The sequence below is a fragment of the Anser brachyrhynchus genome, assembly GCF_964034855.1.
Source record: "Anser brachyrhynchus genome assembly, chromosome: 1".
In the NCBI taxonomy this organism is placed as follows: Eukaryota; Metazoa; Chordata; class Aves; order Anseriformes; family Anatidae; genus Anser; species Anser brachyrhynchus.
In genome coordinates this window covers 191,827,019-191,854,874 of record NC_137694.1, presented here as the reverse complement: position 1 = coordinate 191,854,874, position 27,856 = coordinate 191,827,019, and the positions used below count along the sequence as shown (strand labels likewise).

Here is a 27,856-nt window from a genome sequence, read left to right as displayed (position 1 = left end):
GTTTGAATGGAGATGTAGTTTTAGGAGACATTACAATGAAAATAATTTTACAAAACAAAACAGAAATTAGGCATATACTGAGACTGAGAGTTCAGTCCACCTGTCTTGTCCTTCTTTGCCTTTGGACCTGCTGGCAAACAACCAAAAGCCAAAAGACAGAACACCAAGATCCATAGCTGCATGCATTATTCTTCTTCCTACATCCCGATCACCCTCTGCACTTGTCTGACCTCAAAACAGCAAGCTGCTGGGAGATAAGTGAGTTTGGGTGAGAATTGGCAGCAGGCATTAGTGTGTGCCTGCTGCTCACTATCCACTTTTCCAGCTCCAGTTTTGGAAAGGTTTTGCGCCAGCTTGTGTCAACAGAAATCCAGCTTCCTCATAAAGAGAGAATATGGTTTGAAATTCTGTACGTTGGACCATAAATAAATAACAATCTCTTTTTCCGGTGTAACTAGTGTATGCTCTGGCTATGGTTTACCCTCTTACAATGTCTAGCCACATTTCTGGTGAATTAGACTGCTTTCAGATTGATCAAAAATCCAGTATACTCCTATTGCCTTTCAGAGGTTAACATGCACTCAAAGAGCAGAGCTGAAAGCAGACTGATGCAGAGAACCATGGCCAGCTAAGCCCGCAGAATTCTCTGTAGGTTCCTTTTGGCTCTAGAGATATTAGTTTCTTAGCAGGTTAAAGATTCTCCTTTTCCCCTTTTTTTTTCTCTTTTTTTTTTTTCCTTTGTTCGTTACCTTTCCTATTCTTCCACTTCTCCGTGGCCTCCAGTCAGTGACTAATTTTATTTCTGTTCCTCTTTCACCTTTCCAAAGTCAGACTTGAACTCAAGGGCATGTATACATGGTAAGACTCCTTTCTTCATGCTAGAGGCATAGGAGGGACTCTTTACTTGACAATGTGAAAAAGCTATTTTCTTTATATGCCAACAGCATATGTTGCTCTATACCCCATTTTCATAAGCTGTGGCTTGGATAACCTCAGTACTTTATAGACTGTAGTACAACCCGTAGCATTTGCTTTCCTAATTCTTCTTGTTTCTCTGTAGGAAATAAAGTAGGAATGAGAAGTTACAAATCTCAGAAAAAAAAAAAAAGAAAAAAAAAAAGTGAGCCTAGTCTTGGAAGTACACATGCACAGGCAGAGTTGCATAGGGCTTACTTTCAGAGTATTGTAGGTTTGCAGGAAGAGATCTTTAGTCCCACAACTGAAAACCTTATTGAACTCACTGTAATGGCTTTATTTGGCCTTGGAACAGTTTAGTCAACACACCATTTTTTGTAAATGCTTTCTAACACTGAGAGGTCATGGAGATCATTTACTGAGAGGTGGGCCACACAGCCATGTATTCAAAAAAGAGGAGTGGGAGACATCCATATTTAGGTCATGAGGTTTTATTTTATTATCTTTATGAAACTTCAAGGGAACTAAGAATAACATGCAAATACACACCAGTGGAGAAAGTACTGTTATTCCAGCTCCAGCTCTTCTGAGTATCATTTTTTATATCTCTTCTTTTTTCTTCATGTTCTTGAATCTTTTCTCTAATGCCGTACTTCCCATGCCTGCTGCCGTATCAATGCCTAGGAGCAAGTGTGAATCAGCACCTTCAGTCCCATAGACTAAATGACAGAAAGAAAGGGGCATGGGATCTTTCACTGTTTTCTGACCTCATTAGAATCATAGAATCATAGAATGATTAAGGTTAGAAAAGACCTCCAAGATCATCTGGTCCAACCATCCCCCTACCACCAATGTCACCCACTAAACCGTGTCCCTAAGCACCGCGTCCAACCTTTCCTTGTACACCCCCGGGGACTCCACCACCTCCCTGGGCAACCTGTTCCAATGCCTGACTGCTCTTTCTGAGAAGAATGTCTCCTAAATTCCAACCTGAAATTATGTCTTCATTCTTAAATCAAACCTACTATATATTTATTTGACCTTTTTGCATGAATCCTTTATTTTAATTATAGTAAAGCACTATGGAAGGAAGATTGAGCACATTAGAGAAACATAAGTGATGGATTAGTAAATTTTATGAATTCTCATAAAAATCAATACTGGCAAGCGTTGTGAAAAACTTTTAATGAAACTGTGAACTAGCTAGTATTTATGTTCTAGTATTTATGGGCCCAGCTAGTGTTCTTTCATTGTTTAAAAGAGCTTTCCAACAACAACGAAAAAAATCACCATACCAATGTCTTATTAATGATTTAGTTAAACATACTGCTGTTAAATAATGTAATACAAAGTAAGTCAAGTCCAGTATATCTGAGATTTTGTTTCTGCTGCATACAAGGGCCCTTTCTTCAATTAAAGATAAGTCAATGCTAAAACACATAGGTGCTTCTCTTTTACTGATATAAGAACACATTTAACTCACATACTTTATAGTGCTATATTCTTCACCACACCTTTTAGTGCCAGGTTTACCTTTACCTTTCACTCTGTTTTGTAAAAGTGATCAGGATATTTGATATTTTAACCAAAAAGCAAGCGAATTTAGCTGAACGTATGCACACAGCAGCTGTTGGGTGCACCACGGTTTCAAAGGCAGTGTCCATTTACCTTTCCAGTCCACTTACACTAACCTTGGACTCTCTCAGATAGGTGCTGGGAGGAATAGTCCATGAGTAACATCTAGAGTAACATCCAGAAGTTCTGCCTTTAATGAATTCAGGATACTTGCTGATTCATAAGATGTAAGAGACAGAAAGGGGCCAGAAGGAAGGAATTAGCTACTCGCCAGATCCACAAGAGCACGGTGGTTCCTCTGTCCCACTCTTAACAGTCAAGCAACCCCACATTGTGTTATGAAGGACACTGGGGCTCCAGAAGACCACGGTATTCTTTCTGCAGTGCTAAAACCAACTCTCCGATACATTATGTTACTTGTAAGATCAAGTATGGGCCAGGCAACAGCTAGTCCAGAGCACTCCCCACAACACATACAATGTGGGTGTCAAGTCCTTGGCATCAAACGTTGTGTAATCCCAATCCATTCCTCCTGCACCGCACTAGTTGCTAATACACCCCTGTCAGCTACCCCAGTACCTAGCAGCTACCCCTAAGTCCTGAATCCCTCTTCCCAAATGAGATACAGGCTGTGACAGATGTCTCCTTTGGTGCAGCATATTACATAAATTAATCACTCAGATGATAAAGATTCTCACTCCATTCTGTTAAATGCAATTTTTATGCCTGTAATAAAAATAATAATATATAAAAAAGATAAAGTGATTTGTAACAATATATTCCCTCATCATTTGACTTCAAACACTACAAAAGGACCCAAAACTCCAAGACAGTCTTCTGGCCTCTGAGTCTCCCTGCACCTCTTGCATTTGCAAGTAAACCGAATTCCCATTTTGCCAAGAATTTTGAGGGATGCATGATTACTTTTTGCTCAGCCCCCTCTACTGTCTTCCTCCTTTTATTTCCTAGGGAAGAGACCTTGAAACTTTATCAGCCGCTGTATGCACACAGTTTCTATCTGCTCCTTGACTGACCCAAACCTTATGCAGTGCATAGCAACTTCCTCTAGTTTTACGTAGATCCACTGGTCACTGGACCATTCTGTGGTCTCCAGACCTTTAAGGACATAGGAAAAGTCCAAACCTGCCCAGCAGTGACAAACTGGAAGTTCTTCAAGGCTGTGACCACTGAAGAATTTACAGTCAAGTCTAAGGGCTGATGAAGTCACGGTCTTTGGGACCAAGCAGGGACATGGAAGGGATGTTCAAAGGCAAGGTTCAGCTCAGTCTTGTAATTTCCACAATAGGTGCCTGTTTCCCTTTTCTTATGTCTAGATTTGTGACTCTGAGCCTTTGACATGACAGCTGTATGAAGAAATATGTCATTATTGTTACTGAATGTTGCCTTTGTTAAAATCTCACACATAACACTTCCAGAAGGGCTTAAAATCACTGCTTGAGCTTCACCGCAGTTTCCATTGCCCAGAAGCCCCAATTAGGTAAATCCTAATTAATTAGCTAACCCCACCCTTAGTTAATCTAGAAATAGGGCCCGTATAAACATTAGAAAATTAGGTTTGTGATTAATATACCAAATGTAATCCTGGCGTGTAATTTAAATTACATGTAACTCATATCATAAATCTGTAACTGCTTCTGGATCCTGTAGGCTTCTTGCCAGCATTAAATTTGGTAGAAATTAAAAAAATATTTCTCTGTTGCGTGATTGTTTTCAAACTCCATGTCTGATATGCTCTTCAAAAATCTGTCCCAGTCTGCCTCCTTCTAATATGCAACAGACCTTAAAAAGAAAAATACATATCTACATGTAGATTATTTATATATGTGAAATGCTTTACAAAAAACATGAGCAATTTCAATGTTTATAGCTTTTTCCTAAAACAAACTAAGGAAACAGTTGTATTCCTGTTATGTGCAGCTACCTTGACACAGATTTATGAAAATATATTAAACTTTAAATATTGAAAATACGAACTTTGATTAATTTTTCATTATACAATGCATACAAATGTGCATCGAAAAATACTCCCATGAAACAGACCTCCCGTGTAAGTCACACAGTGAAACACGAGTTCCCTTTTCATAAAAGTTTAAATCTACAGATCTGAAGCAAGGTCATAGAAAAGTTGTTAAATCACAGACACTGCTTAATAAAGATTATTAAATGAAGGCTGATGCAGGACAGAGCTGTACTCATGCTCTTGTCCCCAGCATGACCATGATAGATGTTCGTGCCATCTCGGAGTCCTGAAGTAACTGCAAAGAAAGGAAGAACTGAAGCAGTTTGAGTAAATGAAACCCGTCAGACAGCTACATCAGGACTGTGTGTGAAATCATTTCATGCTTTTAGCATATGATTGGTAGTCAGTGTCCAGACCTACGATGGGATGCATCCCTAGTGCAGGACCTCCTGGGGCACAGTCCTGCTCTCGTCCAGGCCGGCAGCCGTTCAGCGCACATGAAGAGGCCAATGCAGCATTTGCTGGGAGGGCCTGCACGCACAGACGTGCACACACAACTCTTGTCCCTAAATTTCAGAAGGTAGACAGCAAGACAGAGAGGCTGGAGAAAGCTGGTGTCTGCCTGGTGATGTTGGGTGAGCACATGCGGAGGGGGAACAGGGAAGCGTGCCTGAGGTCTGTGTTATGGATGTAGGCCCTGCTATTCTGTATTTGTAGAAGGAGTGCATGGAACAGACAAGGTAACACATATGTAAAGTAAACTGGGACCACCACAGTGTTCCCATAACTCCAAGAAGCTGAATTTTCTCCTGAGTCCTTTATTCCTCCTCACCTGGGCTTTATTTTCTCATACGGTCAGCCTGAAGGGCTGGAACCTGTCCAGGTTGCCTCTTCTATGAGGCTGTCAGGCCAGTACCCCTCAAGAAGACCCGAGTTTTTTCAAAAAATATATCCAGTGATGTAACTTGCTTGAAAAAAATACATGTCAAAACAGAAAAAGGACACTGATATGTCTGCTGCCTTATATAAAATGCTAGGGACTGCATTATCTGAAGGAAAACATGAGGTCCTCTAATTTGTTTTCTATGGCCTTAATATTGACCTGTTCAATGGGGGCTGATGGTGCAAAATTCCAGCTGGTGTCACCAGGAAGGGTCCAGAAACAAAACACAGTTTGTAAGAAGTCTGATGCTGGAGTGCCTCCAGGTGAAGCACTTCTTTACTGGATAACTCAAAAAAAGCAGTATATAATCACTAGCTTGTTGCTGAGCTTGGGCTCTCATGATTTTTAATTCCTTCTTCTATCCCTGCTACTTATTGAGGAAATGGTACCAAAATTCTGAAAAAAACAACACTTTATCTGTTTGGAAAATAAAATCCACTAATCCTGCATGGCTGGCCCACCGAGGTGATCACTGAGCTAACACGGTACCTTCCTGCCACCTTGTGGCACAGAGGGGTTTGAAACTTTCCATTATATTGCATAATTTTTCCTTCGAGCTAGGCTATTTGAGTTTTACATTTCAAATGCTATCTAGTTAAATAACACGGAGTGAAATCTTGGTCTGACTGACAGCAATGTCAAAACTTGTTAATTAAAAGACCTCCATACTGCACTAACTGTATTATTTTCCATACCCTATTATGTCACAAATAAAAACAAGTTCAAATGAAAAAATGTAAAAATGGGTTTAATTTTTAAAGAAACAATAAATTAGTTCTAATGAAATAATCTGAAACTATCTGAAAAAATACCTTGCATTTGTATTATTATGAATTCCAGTGTATTTTTCATTTGGGATGCTTTGGTGTTATTTAAGTTACTAGCTACTTTTTCAAGGCTGCCTGAAGAAAAAAGAAGCTGCATCTTTTATATGAGTTCAGACGAGATCCTTGAAGTGCTTGTCCAAAGTTCACTTGCTTTTCAAACTAAAGAAACATATGAGAATGCGCTCCGATCAGATTTCTTGCTCCCGCTTTCAGGCTGGAGTCACCAACGCGATCTTTGAGCATGGATGCACCAAGAGGCATTAATATCAAGGCGCAAGCAGGGAATATTGAAGCTCTTTCCCAGATGGATATCAAACTACACAGCAGCGATGGTGTGGTGAGTACAAGCCCTTCTGTTTCTGAAACTGTGGTTCACAATGAGTAAAGTCCTTCCTCCAGTTCTGCTAATTGAACTCCTAAGATTTTAGAGGATGGGATATTAAAATCAATGGTGCCAACAAGAAGGCATTTATTTGTGGATCAGATTAAACAATAATGCCAGTTGATATAATGCTGTATTAGCTTAGAGAAATGTCTTTTAATAAAACTCCGCTGGCGCTCAGCTCCCTGCCGGTGCCTAGATGCCCAGGCAGCACTCAAGGGGGCTTCTTGGCAGAGCTCCAGCCCCAGGACTGCTGAACAAAGGCACAAAGCTCTGCAGAAGTCATTCAGGCTATTCTTAAGCTACCACCTAGGTCTGTTTGTTTTTATGGCACACTTTATTGCATCGTTATCTCTAAAAAAACCCATTTGTCCTTCTTTCTCCCACCCAGCTTTTGCTCGATGCAGAAACGGTGCGACTGCCTAAGCTGCCTGAGGGTACAAGAGGTGGATCTGGTATTTCACAGGGGTTGTATGAAATCTGTGTTTGCCCGGATGGCAAGCTTTATTTGTCAGTGGCCGGCGTGGGCTCCACGTGCCAAGAATACAGCCGTGTCTGCCAATGAAGCACCAGAAAAGGTGGCACGCCCTCGCTATTCTCAGTTTTGTAGTATTGCTAATGAGCAGTTACTGAAAGTGGAATTTTCAGAATTTTAAAAACAAAGTACTTCTGTTTATGAAACAAATCTGTATCTACAACTCTGGACTACAGGGTGAAAGGGGAAGAAGAGCACAAATGACATTTCAACTTCAGAAGAATGACTTGAGTCAGATGATCCGTTCTGGCAGTCAGACTTTGAAAACAGCCTGACAGAGAGCGTAAGGAAAAATAAAAGGAGTATGTGTTCTTGCTGAACTATTATTCCGGCAGATGATTATGTCATTACTAATATTCTGAGCTCCGCGTTTTTTTTCTCTCACTACATGTAAATACTTACTGCATTAGTGGGTGAAATTAAATTGAGGGAACTACTTGAACTATTTGATAAGACAAAGCATTATTTGGGAAATTAAGACAGTGCCAGCAAATGGTCTATGCAATTTTGTTCTTGCAATAACACAAAATAGGAAAGATGTGCTATTTGTAGAAGTCCTGTGTAAAAGGTGTTAATTTGCTAATAGCTTTCTATTTTAATTTTGCAACATACATGCTGATTTGCATATTACTGAGATTCACATAAAAATAACTAATACAAAAAGTTACAGGAGTTATTTATACCTTCTGTGTCTTCAATGCTGTTCACTAAAGAGAAGAGAAATATGTTTGTATATTTTATAATAGCAATAGTTTGTTGTACTGCCTGTACCATCACACTCATTTAAACCCCTTTTTGATTTTAGGACACACTAATCCAACAAGGCAATTTACTCTGCCAGCTCGACTAGTAAAAACAAAATAATCCTTAATGTGGCTCCAGATTGTCTGCTACAAGGAACTGTTTGGGCGGTGGGGAAAAAAAAAACTTTTGCAGCCTACAGGATTCAATTATGAGGACTATTTCATTTCCATCTGCAGCTGTTGACTGATACCTCTGATCCTATCAGAGTGGGACTCCATCACAAATGGAGGGAGTAAAATTACTTTTTATTATTTTTTATGTTAGGAATCTGGATACAAAGTAAATGCTCACCAGAGCTGACAAACCATTTACTGACCTTGTAGAGAAACACAACTGCATACCCATTCCCCTGTACAGTGTTGCACTGAACACAAATAAATTGTTTGCACACCTCTGGGTAGCAGGATTTGTATTTAGTAATCTGTCATTTAAACCTCATGCTTTTTTAACCCCATTGATGCTGTTTTATATACACTCGTTATTATCACCCAAGTAGGAGCTGCTATCACATAGTGCCTTGGGGTCTATTTACAGAAGGATTTAAAACCATAATCATTATTAAACCACAGAATGCCTGTCCTTCACAGAAAAGAATCTTCATCCTTAAGGCAGGAGAATCAGAACAAATGACCAACACTGTACTGTGTTTTTACACTTGGTACTTCAGCTTTGGTGGACAACTGAAGAAACCAACACTCAGTTAAGATCCCAGATAGCTACAGAAGCTTGTGTTGAAAAAGAGACCCCATTTAACAGTATCCGTTCTTATTGCAGCAAAGCCCTGAGTAGTACCTGCCTCGAGGGCTGCCTTTGTAATTTATCCAACCGATGCTAATGTACAGTCCTGAAATTACCCTTCATTAGCAGGATGGAGCCCTCAGCAATTCATGCAAATTAGAAGAGATTCAATGGGAAAAAGCAGGAGAAGTGTGAGAGTTGAGCTTTTGGGTCCCTTCAGGCAAAGAAGGCAACTAAATCAAGGTCTCCTGTAATATTTGGAGACTGCTCTGATTGCTAACATCATGCCTAAGGGAGAAGTAGGAAGCCACACATCCTCCATGTCTAAAATTTCTTTTTTTCTGGCTTTAGACATCTTCAGGAGTGAAACCAGGGCTCTTGGCCCTAAAGAGAGGAATATATCTCTACTACTGAATAATGCAACTAAACCCTCAGCTGTATCAACCTTTAACAGAAACCTGTCTTCAGCATTAATTTAAGTTAGTTTAGGTGGTTCCAGCTTCATGTACAAGTTTTTGCAGACCAAATTATGGGTAGTCTTAGCTTATATATATTGGATAGAAATTCTATATATTACAATAAAAGACAGCAAATTCCACTGCATGTGCCAGATACCTAAAAACTACTGCTAAAAGAAACTTGGAATGCTGTAATGTCTGGAAGTAGTGCAACAGCAAAACAGGGACTTAAGTCCTCAGAGAGTTAAACCACCATCTGGTTTCAAAGACATCTCATTTTTCTCATGCCTGTATTTCCTACAGCAAGGACCATATACACATTCTGTGTGGTACCAAACTACTCATCTACCTGATTTAATCTCTACATTTTAGCCAGAGACTGAAAATAAGTACATTAGTCACAATTTACCTATTCTGCTGGCAATGAAAACGTAGCATTTTAAGTTACTCATTTTAAGCTTCTGTTTTGGAGGCACAGTTTCAAACATGAATTGCCACTTAATACAAAGCAAGGGATCAAATCCAGGCTTCCCATGTTTCACAAGAATAACCTAATGCCTAAAATGCTGGGTATTTTGAAGCAACTTCTGTTGCAACTTCATCCATTGAAGTTGCTCCATCTTAGTTAACATTTACAAAGCTGTGGTGTACACCTAAGAAAATAGGGGCTAAGTAACACTACTGAGCATTATAGCACCTTAGATAGACATTGCAATGCATACTGTCTTTCCATGGAGATAATCCTTTTTGAGTTGCCTAAGTTCACAGGTGAGTTCTGGGTAGTACAGAGCTGCTGTGTCCCAGGCTGGGCCATCATCCTAACCACCAGTTTGCCCCTCTTTAGTTTTTTAAACTTCATTCTCATTTTCATTATTCTACAAAACTGATGTTAAAAACATAGTTGCATTTTTTAAGTTGTGAAGTGAAAAACTACAGTTTTTTTAAACCCTGGATGGCAGCTTCTTGCCACTGAAGAACATTTGGGGGATTTTTTTCTTTTAATTGCGGTTAGTAAAGAAACCAAATTCATGCTAAAATTATCACAGTGTAATCAATTGATGCTATCATCTGAATTGTTAATGTCAATGTAGTTCATACATCACTAAATTATCATTTCTGGTATCTCCATGCGGCCATCTTTCCACCAACCTTTAATACTTCCAAATTATTGTTTCTATTTGAATCAAACTCTAGTAAAGAGTTAAGAGAGTAACAGAAAATTATGGCACAGGAAAGTGAGAGTATGCACTTCTCTGATTTATTTTCAAATATGTTAAGCAAATGGAGAAAAAAAATACCACCCAGCATCGTGAACTGTATTGTTTGCATATTTTTCCCCAAAAAAGAACTACATATGGCAGTTTTTGTAGTTGGTTGGGATTACTATACAGTGGAAAAGTAAAACATCAAAGGAGTAGTAAATACTGATAATTGCCCAAACACAACCCTTTATTTCCATTTCACAGTCCTTCAGTATTTACATTTGTTTATCTTTATATAACTTTATGCAAAAGGAAATTGCAAGAATTAACTGAAAACTGAGTTCTTGAATAAACTTTCTACATTTTGAAAAATCTCCTTCTCCTTTGTGTTCAAACAAAACTCACCTTAAATGAATGTTATTATGTTTTAAAACGTGATTACCTTCCCAAGACTCCAAGAATATGAAATGAATGCTATTTAAAAATAGGACTGAATTTGGACCACAACTTAAGATTTACTTCCCAGCATTGAGACTATGCTTTGCAATTAGGCTTCACTGGTCATCTGGAATTTCTTTTGTCTCCATCAGTAGTTGGTGAGAGAAAGCAAAATATTATGCCAGTGCTACTGAATTAATCACCTGGAAAGCAAAACAAAGGAAAGGAAAACAGCTTTGGTAAAAAAACTCATTGACCAACACCTCCACGTGACAAAAACATGCATCTTCTCCAAATGAAAACATCTACTTCGTCTGTCAAGTTTAATTATTCTTGAACTATTATTTCTGGCAGTGTTACACAATATCTATCCAGCCATCCTCAGACTGTTCAGATCTGGCAATACGAAATCTTAAAGTTGGTACTACCTTTTTTTACTTTAATTGGAACAATTACAATAGATTTTATTAAAACCTCTTTTAAAGTAACCCTAGTACCAACTTAATGCAAGCCATATACTAATAGTTCTTAAACAAATCCTACTTTTCCAATCACCACTGTAACTTTATTTTGATGACAAAGTAAAAATATTCAAAACCGTGTTTCTTTACACAACTATTTTTTATTTTAGTAGCTGCCTACACAAAAATCTATTTCCTTTTAAAATGGTATTTTTTTCTCACTAAATGCTGAGGCAAGTGAACAATTCCTTTTCAAATAGGTGCTTGTGCTGTTGAGAGGAAAACTTTTGAAACTTCCGCAAGAAGATAAATAGCAACAAACTCAACAAGACTCTACCACGACAGCTGCTTAGATTTAAGCTACTAATTGATGGTTCAGTCAGTTTCCTGTAGCAGTTATCCTTGCTAAGCCTCGAAACTATAATTCCGGAAGACAGGACTGCTATAGCTCCTTTCAGAGACACACATTATTGGTGCATGTGAATATATAGCTGGCTGAAAAAACTTTTTCACTCATGAATTTGTGTAATATGCAGAATTACTTGTAAAATTAATTTTTAAATTAATTAAATACACTGATTAAAATACACTTATGAAATCCATCTCTATCACATGGTTTTCTGATCTCATGAGGCCTCTTAGGCTGTTACAGAGAGTTAATCAAATGAAAATGGAGACTTCCAATGTAGACACCCACTCTTGCCTGTCTTTCTGCACCCATATGTAAATTCTGTTACAACTTACAGATAGCATCAACATATTAATAGAATAATTCATTCTGTGTCATTCAGGTTTTCTTGCTCATCTTGGTTCAGCATTTAAACTTAATTTAGACCATTTAGCTTCCTAAGAACTGGGACCATTTCTTCTTATAGCATCAGCACTCAATGATATATCCGACATAGTTAACAAAACAGCTTAGTAATTTTGCACAGCAATTTTAATGGTTCATAATGTCCATACTGCAACATAAGTTGCTTACAAAACATAGTTACATACTTTAAAGATTTCCTTCCTCAAGATCTCGCCTAAAAATGGAAAAGTGTTCACGTAGCTTTTCTGCTATTTCCATGCCCCACTGCTACCTTGTATTTTAGGTGTACTTAAACTGAAAAACAGGTAGACCTATTCCCCATTGTTTGTATTATGGTTATTCTGAATGTTATTCATCTGTCTTAATACACAAAACAAGGATGAGCAACAAAAGAGTGTTTAAAAAATATATAGGGAATTAACCGATTTATTTCATGGCACACAAGAGGTTTTGTGTTTACTTACATGCTATTTATTCAAAAAAATCGTCAAAATGTACAATTTCTTGAGAAAAATCACAAACATTTGTCGTTGCGAGAAAAAATGCATTTTTCCTTTTTAATATTAGTATCTGTACAATTGTTTAGAATTGAAAAGATTGCATATTATATAATAGAAAGCTTGAAATAATAGGTAAATTTAGTCTACTTTATAAAACCAAGACGCATCAGACTGAAGTATGTTTGCATTTTTATTAAAATTATGGCACTTAATATTTAATAGCAGAAATAATAACAGGGCTTCACAACCAGAAAGAGTATCATTTTCCAAACATCATATTTCTTCCCGCTACTGTTAATTATTTGCAAGATTTTCCAGAATATTTTCAGAGAACAAGCCCTTTACAGATTGCACAAAACTGAAGAAGCTTTTGTCATGATTTTTATTTTGGATTTTAACACTTCTAACAGCTGTATCAGCCCTGCAAGGTCACTGTTATTTATTTTCCTTTGCATTCTGTAAGTTAAATTACAGTTTTGCTGTGCTGTTGAGTAAACAATCATAGCAGCATGTCACTGGAAAGTGATTAACATGTTAAGTGTGGCTGATCCAGTAAAGAAGAAGCCTTCTGTTTAGCATTATCCTTCATTTTATTTTATTTTTCTACAAATGGTTAATGTTGAACATACTGCATGACATTACCAGAAGTATTACAAGCTATGAAAGAAAGAGCGTGAACTAAAAAACAGACTTCTGCAGGGCTGTTGTGAGCAACAAAAGAAAAGCATTACATTGCAGCACCTTTACATATGTAAAAAAAAAAAAAAAAAAAAAAAAAAAACAAAACAGCACTCACTGTACACCAGAAATGTGTTACTGAATTGTACTACTACCAATGTTTGTGGAAAAATATATGTATATATGTACATGCACAAAGGCACACATAAAAAAAAAATTCAAGCACTTAGACATCTGAAAATTGGGTTTTGGTGTGTGGTTTTCAAAAAAAAATCATCATAATACATTGTATAATAATGGTCAACAATATTGTATCATCCACATGCATTTGTTCATCAAACAAAAGAAGACAGGCTCTAGAAAAAAAAAGTAAATTAAATAATTATTTTACAATAAAGTAAATGCAATCAATGCATGACATGAAGTTGCATGTTAAATCAAGTATCATTATTCAGGATTAAAATACTGTTACCAATTCACAGGTACTAAACAATCCTTTAAATGTTCACAAGGAGAGACTGCAGCAAATTTATAATCAGATCCAGCTGATAAGAATATTACTATAATTGACATGAATGTCCACAGAACGCAAAAGAAAACAAATGGTTTCTAGCAGTATCTCCAATGTTATTTTATTTTCCATCCCACCTCCTACTTCATAGTATGTCCAGTCTTAAGATTAGTACATTGAAAAATGGCATTATCTATTTGGAAACATAATATTAAATGAAATAAAATCTAATGAGGAGTTATATTTACAGGCTTCATCTAACAGAAAGCTAAGCTTTGGTTATATAAAGTGCAGATCAATAATATGCCAATTAATCACGATATTATACATACAGCTAATTTTTGCAGCTCAGTTTCCTTGGAAATTTTTAAAAATATTCATGTTTTACAGTTTGCTTATACAGCAGGCTCAGTTAAAAATAAATCCCATTTAAATAAATTTCAATTCTAAGCACTTCAGTACCATCCACCTGTGCACATTATACTTCTAAACTTCTTTGCAATGTATAACCCCTTGGATGTTCAGTAATCTGCACAATCACATTTGTGTCTCATCACATGAAATACGTAAGCTCTTGACAATACAGTTCTCTAACATCTTCAACCCTCTTACACTTTTTGTTGTATAAAGTTTTCAAGCTTTATTATGATACAAGCAGTACACTCCATCACTCTCATAGCAACTTCTGAAGTAAACCTATCATTTGGGATCTGTGGAAAAGGAAGTAAGTCAGGATACCTAGTTTTTAAGCTATCTACTCCATAAGCTTCCAATGTCTGAACATCATTTGTAAGCCCTTCAAGTTGTTGACTATATTCTTCTATCTTTTGTGCAAGGGCTGCTGGTTTTACATCTTTGTCTGATTTTCCCTTCACAGCATAGTCTGCTGCAATCAAGGCTAGTTTAGTAGAAAGGTAGCATTTAAAGCATACCCATTCATTGGCATTTTTATGGAGATCATTTCTTGCAGCTGAAAAGTTAGCTCGGGCCTGCCTAAGCCATCTGCGTGCCTCTACAGGATTGCCAACGGACCTGAACGTAGGTGGGACAAAAAAGCGTTGCGAGAAAGATGGCCCTGTGGAAGATGGACATTTCTCTTTATGCTGTTGCCTTTCAGATTTGTGGCTTGTTGCTTCTTGATTCCACGAAGTATAAAATCTTTGAAATGAAAATTTATCTGACTGAAATCGAGAAGCTGAGGATGAAAATGTTCTTCTTGAGGCTCTGTCCATGTTTTGATCCATAAAAGCCTGTTTTTCCATCCGGTTAATCTCATTCTGTAAATGTTTGAAAACTTCATTAGCTATATCAAGATTATCTGCATTTTTATCTGGATGCCATTTAAGATACAGCCTTCTAATAATCTTTTTTCTTTCAGATTCTGGAAGCTTCCAAGCCTGTTCAATCACAGATGTCACTTCTCTTAGTATTTCTGGCAAGGAGTTTGGCTTTATCTTCTTTGGAGAGTGATGTTTTGAGGATGTTGTTTTGTGGCCATCTCTACCACTGAAGAGAGGTGGAATTGTTCTCAGTCCATGCGCTGGAAATTCTGTAGGACTAGTTGGGGTAGAAGGAGTGCTATCCCTGCTTTGAGAACTTTCCTCAGGTCTTGAAAATTTATACAAGTCAAGAGAGCTTACTATTTTATACTCACTATATCCAATATCAATCTGGTAAATCTTCCCTAGAAAACTGTGACTTTCATCATCTTCTCGTTCTACTTCTTGTACAATGATTGCATATGTGTAAGTCGGTTGATATGATCCATATATATCACCACCTTCAGCATCAACAAGGTAACCAACATATTCACCAGGATAAAAAACATTCATTGGATCCATAAGAAGTGTATAGTGAATTTCAGCTGGTATAGGAGTGCCAGGTGTTGGTAGTTCAAGTTTTGATGGTTCAGAAGAGTCATACTTCACCCCTAGACTGTCAAGCTTCTCACTGATCCGGTAAATGTCATTGCAACCCAGCATGGCAATTAAATACGAGGTATCAGAAATCAGGTTGTCAGTTGCAGATTTTAAGGTCATTGCTAACGCTAGCAGGAAATTTATGTCTTTGCTGTCCGAATGCTGTATATAAAGCAGTATTACTGCATTTCCATATCTCTTTAGGAAAGCAAACGTTTCACTTTTACTGTGGGGAATAGGAGCAAAGCCTTTAACTCTTAATGTCGTTTGCAACTTCTCAAAACAGGAAACTTTCAAACCTTCTCGCAAAGCTTTGCAAAGTCTTATTGCTTTTTCTTCATTAGCTAAAAACGCATTGTCATTTTCATGCTTCATAATCCTAATGAGTCCTGTGATGAACTGTTCTGAAGATAACAGTAATTGCAATCTTCCCTGCAAAGAACATAATGCTCCAAATTGACAAATTTTGGGAGACTCTTCATCCAACTGTTCTTCAAGAATACTGCTAAGCAAGCGAGGCCTCAGTTTCTGAGGGAATAACATTATCAGTTTAGTGTGAAAACCATGGTCTTTGCCTAAATAGCACTGGCTAAGATCAACAAGCATTTGTACGCCAATGTTACCCTGGATTCTACTTTTGTAGTGGGGTGCATCATCAAAAACTAAGATACTTGACTTTACTAACCTACCATCTTGACTGGGAAGATAAAGGGCAAAATCCCTCATATTCTCAAGGTCATTTCTAACCTTGACAGAATCATTCTGAAGACTTTTGAACAGGCCAGAAACTACTCTTTTAACTGTGCGCATTTCATTAGGATCCAATTGCTTTCCTTCAGAGTTCTTGAATATGCGACCTAGAACTTCAACATACTGTTTTGTTGAAATAATATCTTCAGTACCCAAATGTTTAAATAACTGATGGAAAGTACCAAGTTCTAAAGGAAGTTTGTAAAGATAAGGTTTAAAATCAGATTCGTACTCAAGGTTTATTACCACCTCTTCAGGCTTCAGGAGCTTCCAACCTTCTTCCACCATTACAAAAGAAACACCTCGAAGCTGAAAGCGGAATTCCCTTTTCTCTGTACTAAGAAATTCATAAATGCTTCTCAGGACCCTGGCCCTAGTTTTCACCATTTCTTCATCCACAGTTGTTATATTGCATATATTCCTGCAGTTATTGATAACCTTGTCCAGGGGAGGGTCTAAATTAACATTCAGCATAGTTAAAACTTGCTCAAGTTGTTCTTGTGCACCAAGAGTACTTCCTTCTTGCTCTTTGATACTTAAAGGCGTTGCTTTCTCTGGAAGAATGGGACATGAGGTCCACAGCAACTGTAACACATCAGTCTGTTTGAATTTAGGATTCACTTGTGCCCCGTTGAATCGTATAAGAGGGAGCGTCCCATTAACTTCTTGATACTGAGGATGAAATCTAACAAATTCTGCTGGTGCTCGTTCAGGGCACAGAAAAGGAATTAATGACAATTCTTTCAGAAAGTTTCCTGACAAAAGATCAGTTCTTTCCTGAAATATGTGATGAAGGAGGACATCAACAGTATTCTGCAGTGTTTCTTTAGACCAGTTTTCTGTATTAGCTCGCATGCTGATCTCCTTAGCAAATTGTAATAACTGTTGCTGTGAAATAATGAATTTTAGCCCAATATGTCGTAGAAAAGTTATCCATGATGGAAGGAACGCAGCTTGACTTTTCGGTTTTGTAAGTTGTTCTAGTTTCTTAAAAAAATCTTGAGGTATAAATAATTTTTCAGGAAGCATAACTTCAAAGACTTTTACAGTCCTGTCATAAAAATATTTTGCAGGTTTTAATCTATTGCTTGCATCATGAATGATCAATATGTTTTCAAGCTTTTCAAACAACTGTTCTTTCATTTCTGAAGTTTCTTCAATGCTAGTTAGCCTGTTCTTTAAGTAGATCAAGTGTTCCAACTTTGCATCATAAGACAAACTTTCAATTTTTGGAAGAAGATGTTTCAAGTACACTTCAAGATCATCCACAGAGACACAGCCAAGCACAGTATATAAGTCTTTCAAATGAATTTTCTCTTCAAGAAAAGCTGATGAAGTTGACTGTGTCCATCTATCTACTTCTACTGATGGGATGCTTTTCGTGAGCACATAACATGTCCCATATTTTGAAATGCTGATGTATCGGCCACTAATGGATTTATAACATGGAAGAGACTTTAAAATTTTAATGTCATCCTGAGATGTCAAATGACATAAATTGCAATTGAAGTACATTAAGAGAGCCTCAAAGTCACATTCTGCTAACTTTTCAGTTCTAAACGTTGATGTTTGTACCATATATTGTATGGCTTTCAGAATGCTTGAAGGATTATCTATATTTGCTGTACGTCCTGACAACAAAGGCACTAAAGCACTGTCTTTGGAGCAAATTTTGTTCAATGCCAACTGAATACAACCTGTTTTCATTAAAGCATGAAAGACTTTATCACTCTGAGCATTTGGAAAAACAGCAATATGCATAATGCTGAGGGGCAGCAAAACATCACACTCTGGCACAACAAGATGATTAGCTGAGACAGTAAACTTTACACCTGGAAGCAACGTCCAGTCCTTCAAAGTTTCAACAACATCATCAAATTTTGCTTGTGTATCTTCTTGTTCTTCCTTAACATTTATAGACTCACTAATAAAATGCCAGGCATTTTTAAGCCAAGATTCACTTGCAAAGTTTTCTTTCCATTTCATACAACTTTTAGTTTTATATTCTCTAGGCAACACAGAAGATAACAACTCAGCAAAGCTTGTGATATCAAAGACTTTTGCTACATCACTGCTAAGTAAAATATTGTTGTACCTCAAATACAATGTGTTCATAAAGAGATCCTTGCGAGATGGAATCAGTTCATGGTATGTTGTTAAGAACTTTGGCCGCTTCGAATCAAAAATTTGCAGAACATTATCAAGGGTAATAAGGAGTGGCAAGCCCTCAATTTGGATTTCATTTTCTTCTGCATCTTTAAAACAATAGTCAACCAGAAGTTTGAGACTATGGAAGAGTTTTAAATTTGTCTGCTGAAGACGACAGGGTAACTTTCCAATGTGGCAGTTAGAATCTGGAAAAGAAAATGTCATCAAAAATAATCGAACATCAGCAGGAGTCACATAGGTGACAGGAATATCTGCATCTACCAAGCAATGATAGAGATTTGCAGTTTCATCACAGTTGTATACCAAATTAAATCCAATTTCTAAGAGTAAATGTTTGAGTCTGTAAACGTTTTCAGCCACAGACTTCCGAGTTGTAATGTTGTACTCTGTATTTTTGAGATGTTGCAATTCATCTTGTAGCAAGTTGTCAAAGAACGGCCTGCCTTTGTTCACAGTAGACATGTTAACCCATGTGATGATAACAGCAGAATGCAAATCAGAACCATCAACATTCGGAGCTCGCATAACAGGTAAAAGACGCTTCAAATCTTCATAAATACAACTGTAAACTGCTTTCACTAAACAATACCAATCTGGCTGAATATCAAGTCTATTAACTGGAAAAAAGGATAAAAACTTTTTCAAAGTGTCTTTCACAACATGAACTGCTGTGTTCTGCAGTACTGACACTGTAGGATCAGTGCCTGGAAAATACCGTTTCTTCAGCTGAATCAGCAATTCAACATAGGCTGGTGCTATCAGCGCTGTCATTAGGCTATTATTCCAGTCACTTCTTACTCCAACTCCATTATCATCACGCCACAGATTTCTTCTTGCAGAATCCAGAGCAAAGTGTCCATTCACATGAAAAGGTAGCCCAGTTTCTAAAGATAAAGGTAAGAAACAGAACGCTCTGTGGGGTTTTTTGTAATTATGAGTAATGCAAGCTGCTACCCCACCACGTGGAAAAAGAGTTATGTCCTCATTCTTGTGGGCTGAAACCACACTTTTAGATACCTTTTCCATGGCAGAAAAGCCTGACCTGTTACAAATTAACCAAGTTGTGAGATTCCCCTCAGAGTCTTCAGTATCCATCGTGTAAGTTATCTGTTGCACAGGTATTTCACTTAGCTGTTTTTTTTTAGTTACACTGTCAATTACAGATGCATGGAATTGCTTTCGTTTTAATCTGTCTCCATCAGTGATTTTTCCTTGTACAGAATACAACACATTCAGTGCTCCTGTTGTTTTTTCTATCTCACAAATAGAAATTTTTTCCATGTGGTTCAAAAACATTAAGAGTTCCGCTCCATCCGTACGCAGCTTATCTAAAAGATTTTGGACCATTCTATCTGAGCATGGAACTGAGGAAATTTCTGATACTTTTGCCATTTCTCCATTTCGAAGAGGAAACCTAAACATTGTGCAATTATCCAGTTTAAAGTGATTTCCTAAGTAGAGGTCCAGTACATCTGAGAACTGCGTTCTGAAATCTGCATCTAAATCCCTAAACATGCGGCCAGGACTTGTTGATGTTGCACCTGGTGCATATCTAGCATGAGGATCAAAAATACAAAGTATATCATTGCCAGATATGAAAGAAGGGCAGTCAGTAATGTGATAAACAGAATTGAAACCTATACCATATTGTCCGGTTTTACAGGGATTTCCTACTTTAGTACCTTTTCCAAGGTTCTGAATTCCTCTAATATCATCTTCTGTAAAAGGCTGATTGTTGTAAACACACAGTGCTGGTCCTTGAAGTGGTGCCCATTTCTCATCAAATATTCTATCAGCTGGATGTTGTCTAGGATCAAACACAAAACAGATCTCTGTAGCTTTTGCATCATCCGCATTCTGAAGGAGCTCTTTCAGCATTTCTTTTTCTGAAGGGTAAGCATTAAGAATGCTTTTAATTCTACTTGTCAATTTCTCTTTCTGGCCAAATTCTGTTCCAAGGGTAGTAAAACAAATATTGGAGGCATACCTTTCTAAAGCTTTATGGCGTTTTGGTATTGCTCCAAGCTTTACTGCAACTTCCCTCGGAATATCACCATGACAATACTTAACAGTTGTGTCTTTAACTTTAATCCACGGACAGTCATTGTAACACAAAGATTTTGCAGGCAGAAGTGCAAGACGAGTATCGGGTAACAAAATCTCACCATACTTTTTCTTACAAAATTCCTGTTTCTTCTCTCTAATGAGGCTCCATATTCCTTCACTGATTATTCTCCTGCACAGCTGAAAATTTTCTTCTGTTAGTTGTTGGGTCCCTCTTTCCTGATTTATTAATTCCAGAACAAGAGCAAAATCTTCAACTGCAAAAGCCTGTCTTACACCCACACTTTCAAACAGCTCACGGAAACTATTTTTGTATTTATTAGGCAACTGATATAGATATGGTGCTGCTTCAAAATTCAAGTGAAAAGACACTTTTGTTGGATCAACATAGACATTCTCAACAAGAATAAAACTATAACTTGTCAGCTGTTCAATTATCATAGCTTTTGATGATTCGTTTTGTAACATTGCTTCATGTAGATGTTTGTAACAAGCATTAGTGATATTCTCCTGATACAATGTAATGCCATCAAATGATTTTGCAACTTCTTCCAATTGATTTATGACCAAGTTAACAGCTGGTTTCTTCAGTAGACCCAAAAATTCTTTTACAGCCAATGACAAAGCACCACAACCTTTAAAGGAATGGGAATTTTCATTAAGAATTGGTTGTATTAGGCAAACTATATCTTGATGATCAGCAGTGAAAAGATCAGTCGCTGAAAACATTGCTTCAGGCTCAAAATCACTGCCTTTCCAGTGTAGCGAGAAACCTGCTGGCTTGCTAAGGAAAGGAAGAAAAGGGATGGTTTGACATTTTTCAGCAAATTCTTTAGCTCTAGGGTCCCTACACTTCAGTTTTTCATCAATAAGACTCAATATAATACTGCTTCTGAGACAAGCTGCTGCATGATCTATCTTGTTAACTTCAGCCACCGACTCTGCACGTTCTATCAGATCTTCCCATAAGATATCATCTTTAGCCATTCCCAGCTGCACAAGTTTAACCAAAATGACTGGATTAAGATAATCCTGGGTGGTGCCATAAGGAAATCTTCCATCTTCAGCATTGTATAACTTTGCAACTCTTCCTTCAGGATGGATCAGTCTTGATGGTGTAACTAACGGATGTCCATCCAAAGAACAAGGAATACATGGAGTAACACGAAGAATTCCTGAAAACTCCTCAAGTTTTTCATTGAGAACATAACGCATCAAAGGATCACGCAACTCTGCATCAATCTCCTGAATATTAGGGAAAAACACCTCAGAAAAGAACTGTTTCTCAGAGAAAGTGTTCTCCAGTAATATGTATTTGCATCCTGCTTCTTCAAATCCCATCTTAACCCAAGAAGGGAGATCCACAGCACACAGATTTTTGGAACCAGTTTTTTTAAGGTACTTTAGAAAGATCTTAAAGGCTGACGGTCCAACATCTGGTCGTTTCAGTATCGAGTCATCTAGAAACCTTACATTCTTCATGGAAACCCAAGAGAAACCATCAGAAAACACTTTGATCCCTTCTTTGCTTTTCATATGAGCTATGTCTTCATAGAACCCTTGACAAATAACAGAGAAATCATCATGAACTGAATCAGGATCTGGCCACACAGCACAATAATTATAGTCAACTAGCTCACCACTGATTGCCATGTCACGTAGAACGCACAGAGCTTCTATGTAGGCTTTAACAATAACATGCCTCATGAATACTGTATTCCATCTCCCTTTTGTGTCTGTTTTCCAAATCTCTTTCCGGTTTGAAGTAACAGCAAAGCAGCCATTTATATGAAGAGGTAAGCCTGTTTTTATTCGTAGAGGTAAATAGCAGAATACTTCACCTACGTTATTGCAATTAGGTTTCACAATCCACTTTTGATCCTGGGTTTCAGACAGCAACACTCCCACTCCACCACAGGGAACAAGACCTAGTCTTCGTCCACTTTCATGTAATGAAAATTTTAAAGCATCGCCAGTGTCCATGCAAGAACATATAAGCCACGTTGTTGAATCTACTGTCTTCTGTGGCAGTTCATCAGCTGACCTTTTCACCTGTCCTGATTTAGCCATTTCAAAGAAAGAAGCTGGATCATCTTCTGCACCTCGGAAGAGTGGAGACTGTAAATCAGCAATCCGCCTGAATACATGGTGAAATTCTTCTACTACTATCTGTAAGATACACGAGGACTTTGGTGTTTCAGTGGGAAGCTTTTTATTACTGCTGCTGCAGACCTTCATTAGTTTAGCTGCTTCCTTTAAAACACTTACATTTGGTGCAGTCAAGGCTTTGGAAGAACAAATTTTTTTTTTAATAGTGATAACATCTTGTGCCACCCCAGGATCATCTTCCTCAATTTTCAAGTATTTCAAAACCATTGAATTTACACTCTGAGCAAATATTATCAGCCTATGACCACAAATGCTAAATTCATCCACAAGAGAATAAATGTCTGCTGTATTGTAACATGTGCTGCTGACTTCACTCACTTTAGCTTCCTGCTGAGTTCTGAAGGAGAGCCTGAAAAGTGTTCCTTTGTAGCTGTATGGAGATTCTACAGTCAGTGGTAGCTGGCAACCAAAAACTCCTATAAATGGCTTAAACTGATTGGGAAATTTTCGCAGCCTCTTCTGTTGTTTACTCCAGTTAATTTTGATCCCAGGATTAGATTTATCTCTAATATGCTTACTGATATGGTTAACATTTGGATCAAACATAATCATGAACTCCCGGCTCAAAATAATAGGAACATCAGTAATATGATAAACAGAATTGAAACCCAGTCCAAATTTTCCTACTTTGTCAACTTCACTCCTTTTTAAAGACTCTCCTAATCGAGTTATATTTAGAAAATCAGAGTCAGAAAATTCAGAATTATTGAATGACCACAAAGCTGGACCATGACATGCTGCCATTCCTGGATCCAGGAGATTCTCTCTTATATCCATATTTCTCCTCATGTCAATCAGGAAATTACATTCCGTTGCGTTAGCATCATCAGCATTTTGAAGAAGTTCTTTAAAGATGTCTGAAATGGAAGGGTACTCTTCCAAAATGTTTTTAATTCTTACAGTCAGAGGCTCTCTTTGCCCAGATTGCTCAAATCCCATGTTTTCTGGATTAATCAATCTTGTGCTAAGGCATGGAACATTTAACCACTCAGCAGTTTTCATTGGTATGTCTTCATGCACCAAAATTATTGGTTCAACAGAATCTTCAAGCAAATCATTTAAATCATCAACTTTGATATCACAATAACAGCATTCATGAATTGGCCTCATTGCAAGTTTATAAGGAAGTTTGCCACTGTACAGTGGCATGGGTGTATGCAGACTTGCAGGAATCTGATTGCTGTACAGCCATCTTATAATGCTCAACATAATGTGAAGATTTTGTTTACTCTCTTGTTCTGAGAGAGTCTGCTCGCTTTTCAGATATATTTTCTGAATGACCATAGAAACATGGTCTGGTGTTAACTGCTCAATTGAACCACAACATTTAAACAACTGGTGAAACTTTGCCATAGTTTTTGGCACATAATGCAGATAAGGCTGGAGATCAAGATCAGGTACTGACTTTATTACTGCTTGTGTGAGAGAACAAAATGTTTTTCCTGTCCAAACCCAGGGAAATTTCAAGGCTTTAAAAGCTTCTTTCCCTTCTTCTAAATGATCATGCATAAACCCATAAATTTCAAGCAGGATATGCTGAAACTGATAATAGTCCTCATCACTGAAGGTTTTAGAACTGTGCCAATCAACAACTACCTTGAAATGTTTTAAAACTGCTTTTATGCTGGGCTTTGTGGAGATGCCAAGTGCTTTTTCTATATCTACCTGCACATTTTCCACAAGAGGAACTGAGGAACCTACTAAAATTGCATGAGAGATATCACACATTTCTGGCGGTAAACACAGATTACAATGATCTCCTTTCCAAACTAAGGATCCTGGATAATTTGGAGGTCTTTCCTTACTTGCAGGAATCCATTTTATTTTTTTCAGCACAGCTTTTGTTTCAGATGACTGAAGCAGCATATGGTTTTTGTTTAAAATCATCAAGAGAGTTCTAGCTTTTCTTAACAGTAAATCATGATCGGTGTTAGAATTAGCATGCAAATTTTCAATTTTATTTGCCACTCTCACAATATCACTTTCCTCAAGATTGGCTTCACTTTTTAAGCCTATTTGTCTCAGAGAATGAAGAATATCTGAAGATGTAAAAATAGCTGGGGGGAAGCAAATTTCCTCCTCAGCATAAAACAAGTTTTGCAGCAGTTCCACCTCAGGATCAAAGAGTTCATTTGCTGTCATTATCTTTTCTTGTGAAATCCTAATAAACTTCAGTGTTGTCAGCCAATCTATCACATTCGTATTCTCATTTTTCAGAAAAGTCAGATTTTCAAGAACCCATTGCATTATCTTTGTTGTTTCATCATATGAATAAAAATCACTTCTTATGTCTTCTATAATAAACTTCAAGCAATCTGTGCTCTTTAGCTGTTCTATTTTTAGCAGGTTAGCTAAACGAATAGTAGCTTCATCACTGCTGTCAATTATTGGAACAGAAAATCTTAGACCAGGTGGAATTTTAGCAGTGTGGTGTAATACCTTACTACCTTTCAGTCCAGCAAAAGCAGGGACACCTTCATCAGATAATTTTTCCATTTTTTTAAATATCAGCAATTCCTGAATAATTCTTCTCTCTTTTTCATTTGCATCAGTTAAACTAGCTAAGAATGCCCTAAGAGCATCTTTATGTGTTGATGGCAATGATGCAACCTGATTGCATAGTTTCTGTAGGGTCATTTTTTCCATTATTTGTAAAACAGCACTTGGTAATGGTGGATGCACATATTTCTTTATAAGCGGGTGTTGGATAGAAACATCTAGTTTCTTAAGTACCACTCCACCAACTTTCTGAATAATATCAGCTAAGTATTCCGGGAGCTGAGTCTCAGATTCATCTTCCAGAATAATAGGTGATGGATTCCTAAATCTAACGAGTTCCACTGATGTTTGGTTTTCCTCCAGAAGAGTCTTAGGGATAAGCGGCATGTCATCAAACACACTCAAGTCATCAGAAAAATGCATATAGAGGTTCTTCCAGACCATCTTAAGCCAGGAAATCGATGGGTGATTTTTGTCTTCCAAACCTGGATACCACTGTACCACCATGTCTCTGCCAGGCCACACACTATTCATAACTTCTTTAATTAGCCGAGCAAATCTTTCTGGGTTCAGAAGCTGCAGCTGAGTGCACGGTCTTCCTGAAATTACAGCAAAAGGGTAAACCATGAAAATCAGAGCAAAGTTACATAACAAAGTGCTTTCTGAATTTAGAAATGAAGCTCCTCTTTTTGTGGAAAAACTGCTAAATAGAACAGCATATACCAGCTACTCTTGCTTTTAAGAGTTAATTAAAAACAAATACATTCCATATTAGTATAAAAAACAATCAAAAATGATCAATAAGTTACTGCATTTGTTAGTTTGCTATAAGAACCTTCAGGCATACAAAGCAACTACAGATTTACAGTCAAAGTCAAAGCTTCCAAAGTATTTTCCTGTTTGGTTAATTCTTCACCTACTTGCCTAGTTGCAAATAAGAACCTAACCCATTATTTGTTTGTCTATATCCACAAGGATTACAGTAGTTTTGAAAGCTTATTTATTAGATATAGCAAACCAGAGCAGGTACAGATGCTCTTACGCTAAAAACTGACAAGCAACAAAACTCTGTTGTTCAAGGAATGCTGAAACTAAGTTTAGATGTGTATGTTTTTATTCTTATCGTGAAAGCCTTCATTAAAAGAAATGCTAACATATCTTAATTATCATTAAGACAGCTTACAGTTAGCTACAGACGCTCTAGTTTTCAAGAAAATAGTTCAGAACACAAAAATACCAATACCTCCAAATGACACCAAAAACAATAACAGAAAGGAAATCAAGACATCTGAGTTTCAGATCTTTTTTCCTCCTAAACAGCATTGCTGTTTCATTAAAAGCAACAGTCCAATTAAAGATACTATCTACTGTCATTGCTCTGCTGGAGAAAGGTAGTAAAATGCTTCAAAAAAAAAAAAAAATTTTCTTTCACTTCATGCCCACAGAGCTATGTATTGTTAGTCGTGCTATTAGAAAAACACAGCAGCCTTAAGAAAGTGAGAAATACTGGCAGCAGTGGACCAACTGCTTAAGAATCTACTTAAAAGCTAAGCTACAATCACAGTTTAAGACAGTATTGCTAGTTCTGTGCTCAAAATCTGTTCATGTGACTTTAAATTCCCAAAGTGTAGGAAGACTTCCAGTATTTTATTTAAAAATATACATAAATAAACCAAGGAAAATATTGATCATTTCTGTGTAACGTTAACTATAAGATTTACTTCATTAATAAGCAATTTTCCCCTTTTCTATATTTAGAACTCTTTTCCTTATTATTTTTGGTAGCTATCTTTTGGCAGATTGTTTGGTGGGTTTTATTTACAAGAAAGCTGGGGGTAAGGAGAATAGCTAATCACCAAATTCACACAAATATCAAGCTTCAATCCAAACCAGTACATCCTCAATTGATAACCATACCTGAAAATCCCCAGAGAAGCTGTTGGGCTAGAACATAATCAAATCCATTTAGAAAACATCTACTCAGTTACACATTAACACACCAAATATAGAACAGTTATTAGCTACGAAAATATAGCACCTATTTTTGGAGAGAAAAAAAATATCTTGTTCTCTCTGTGCAAAACAATTTTAAAAAAAGCATATCCCATCTTCTGAAAGAAATCATATAAGGAAGTTTCTATTTCTACATTGACATCAAGAATATCTCCAATATAATTTCTACAATTATATAAGTGAAATCCTTGTCAATAATTCAAAATTTGTCAAAAATTTTCTAACGAATTTATAATGTACAAATTTATGGTACTGGAGATATGGAGGTATAATTTACAACTATGCAAAATCTGAGAATGAAGAATAATTTAGGAGGAGGTGGAAAGTAGAGAAAAGTAAGCCACTTAAAAACTTGCAAAGGGTCATCTGAACGTCCTCAGGCATTTCTAAAAGATTTGGAAGAACTATTCTTGTCTTATTTATTACAAAATTTTTATTTATTTAATTTTAATTAAATAAAATTAATAAAAAATTAAAATTTTTAATTTATTTAATTTATTACAATTTTTTA

The 27,856-nt window shown here is 37.0% G+C and overlaps 2 protein-coding genes across 9 annotated transcripts in view; one reads left to right on the top strand and one right to left on the bottom strand.

Annotated features, from left to right (window-relative positions):
* The window catches only part of SGCG (sarcoglycan gamma), a 141,763-nt gene extending 128,404 nt beyond the window's left edge, over positions 1-13,359 (top strand). For all 6 annotated transcript variants that reach the window (XM_080577349.1, XM_080577348.1, XM_080577347.1 and 3 more), the window contains 2 exons: positions 6,455-6,578; positions 7,015-13,359. In XM_080577349.1, the coding sequence (XP_080433475.1) occupies positions 6,455-6,578; positions 7,015-7,188 (298 nt within the window). In that variant the 3' untranslated portion in view covers positions 7,189-13,359. The remainder of the gene's footprint in view (positions 1-6,454; positions 6,579-7,014) is intronic.
* The window catches only part of SACS (sacsin molecular chaperone), a 59,376-nt gene continuing 44,265 nt past the window's right edge, over positions 12,746-27,856 (bottom strand). For all 3 annotated transcript variants that reach the window (XM_080577295.1, XM_080577296.1, XM_080577294.1), the window contains one exon: positions 12,746-25,931. In XM_080577295.1, coding sequence (XP_080433421.1) covers positions 14,371-25,931 — 11,561 coding nt within the window. In that variant the 3' untranslated portion in view covers positions 12,746-14,370. The remainder of the gene's footprint in view (positions 25,932-27,856) is intronic.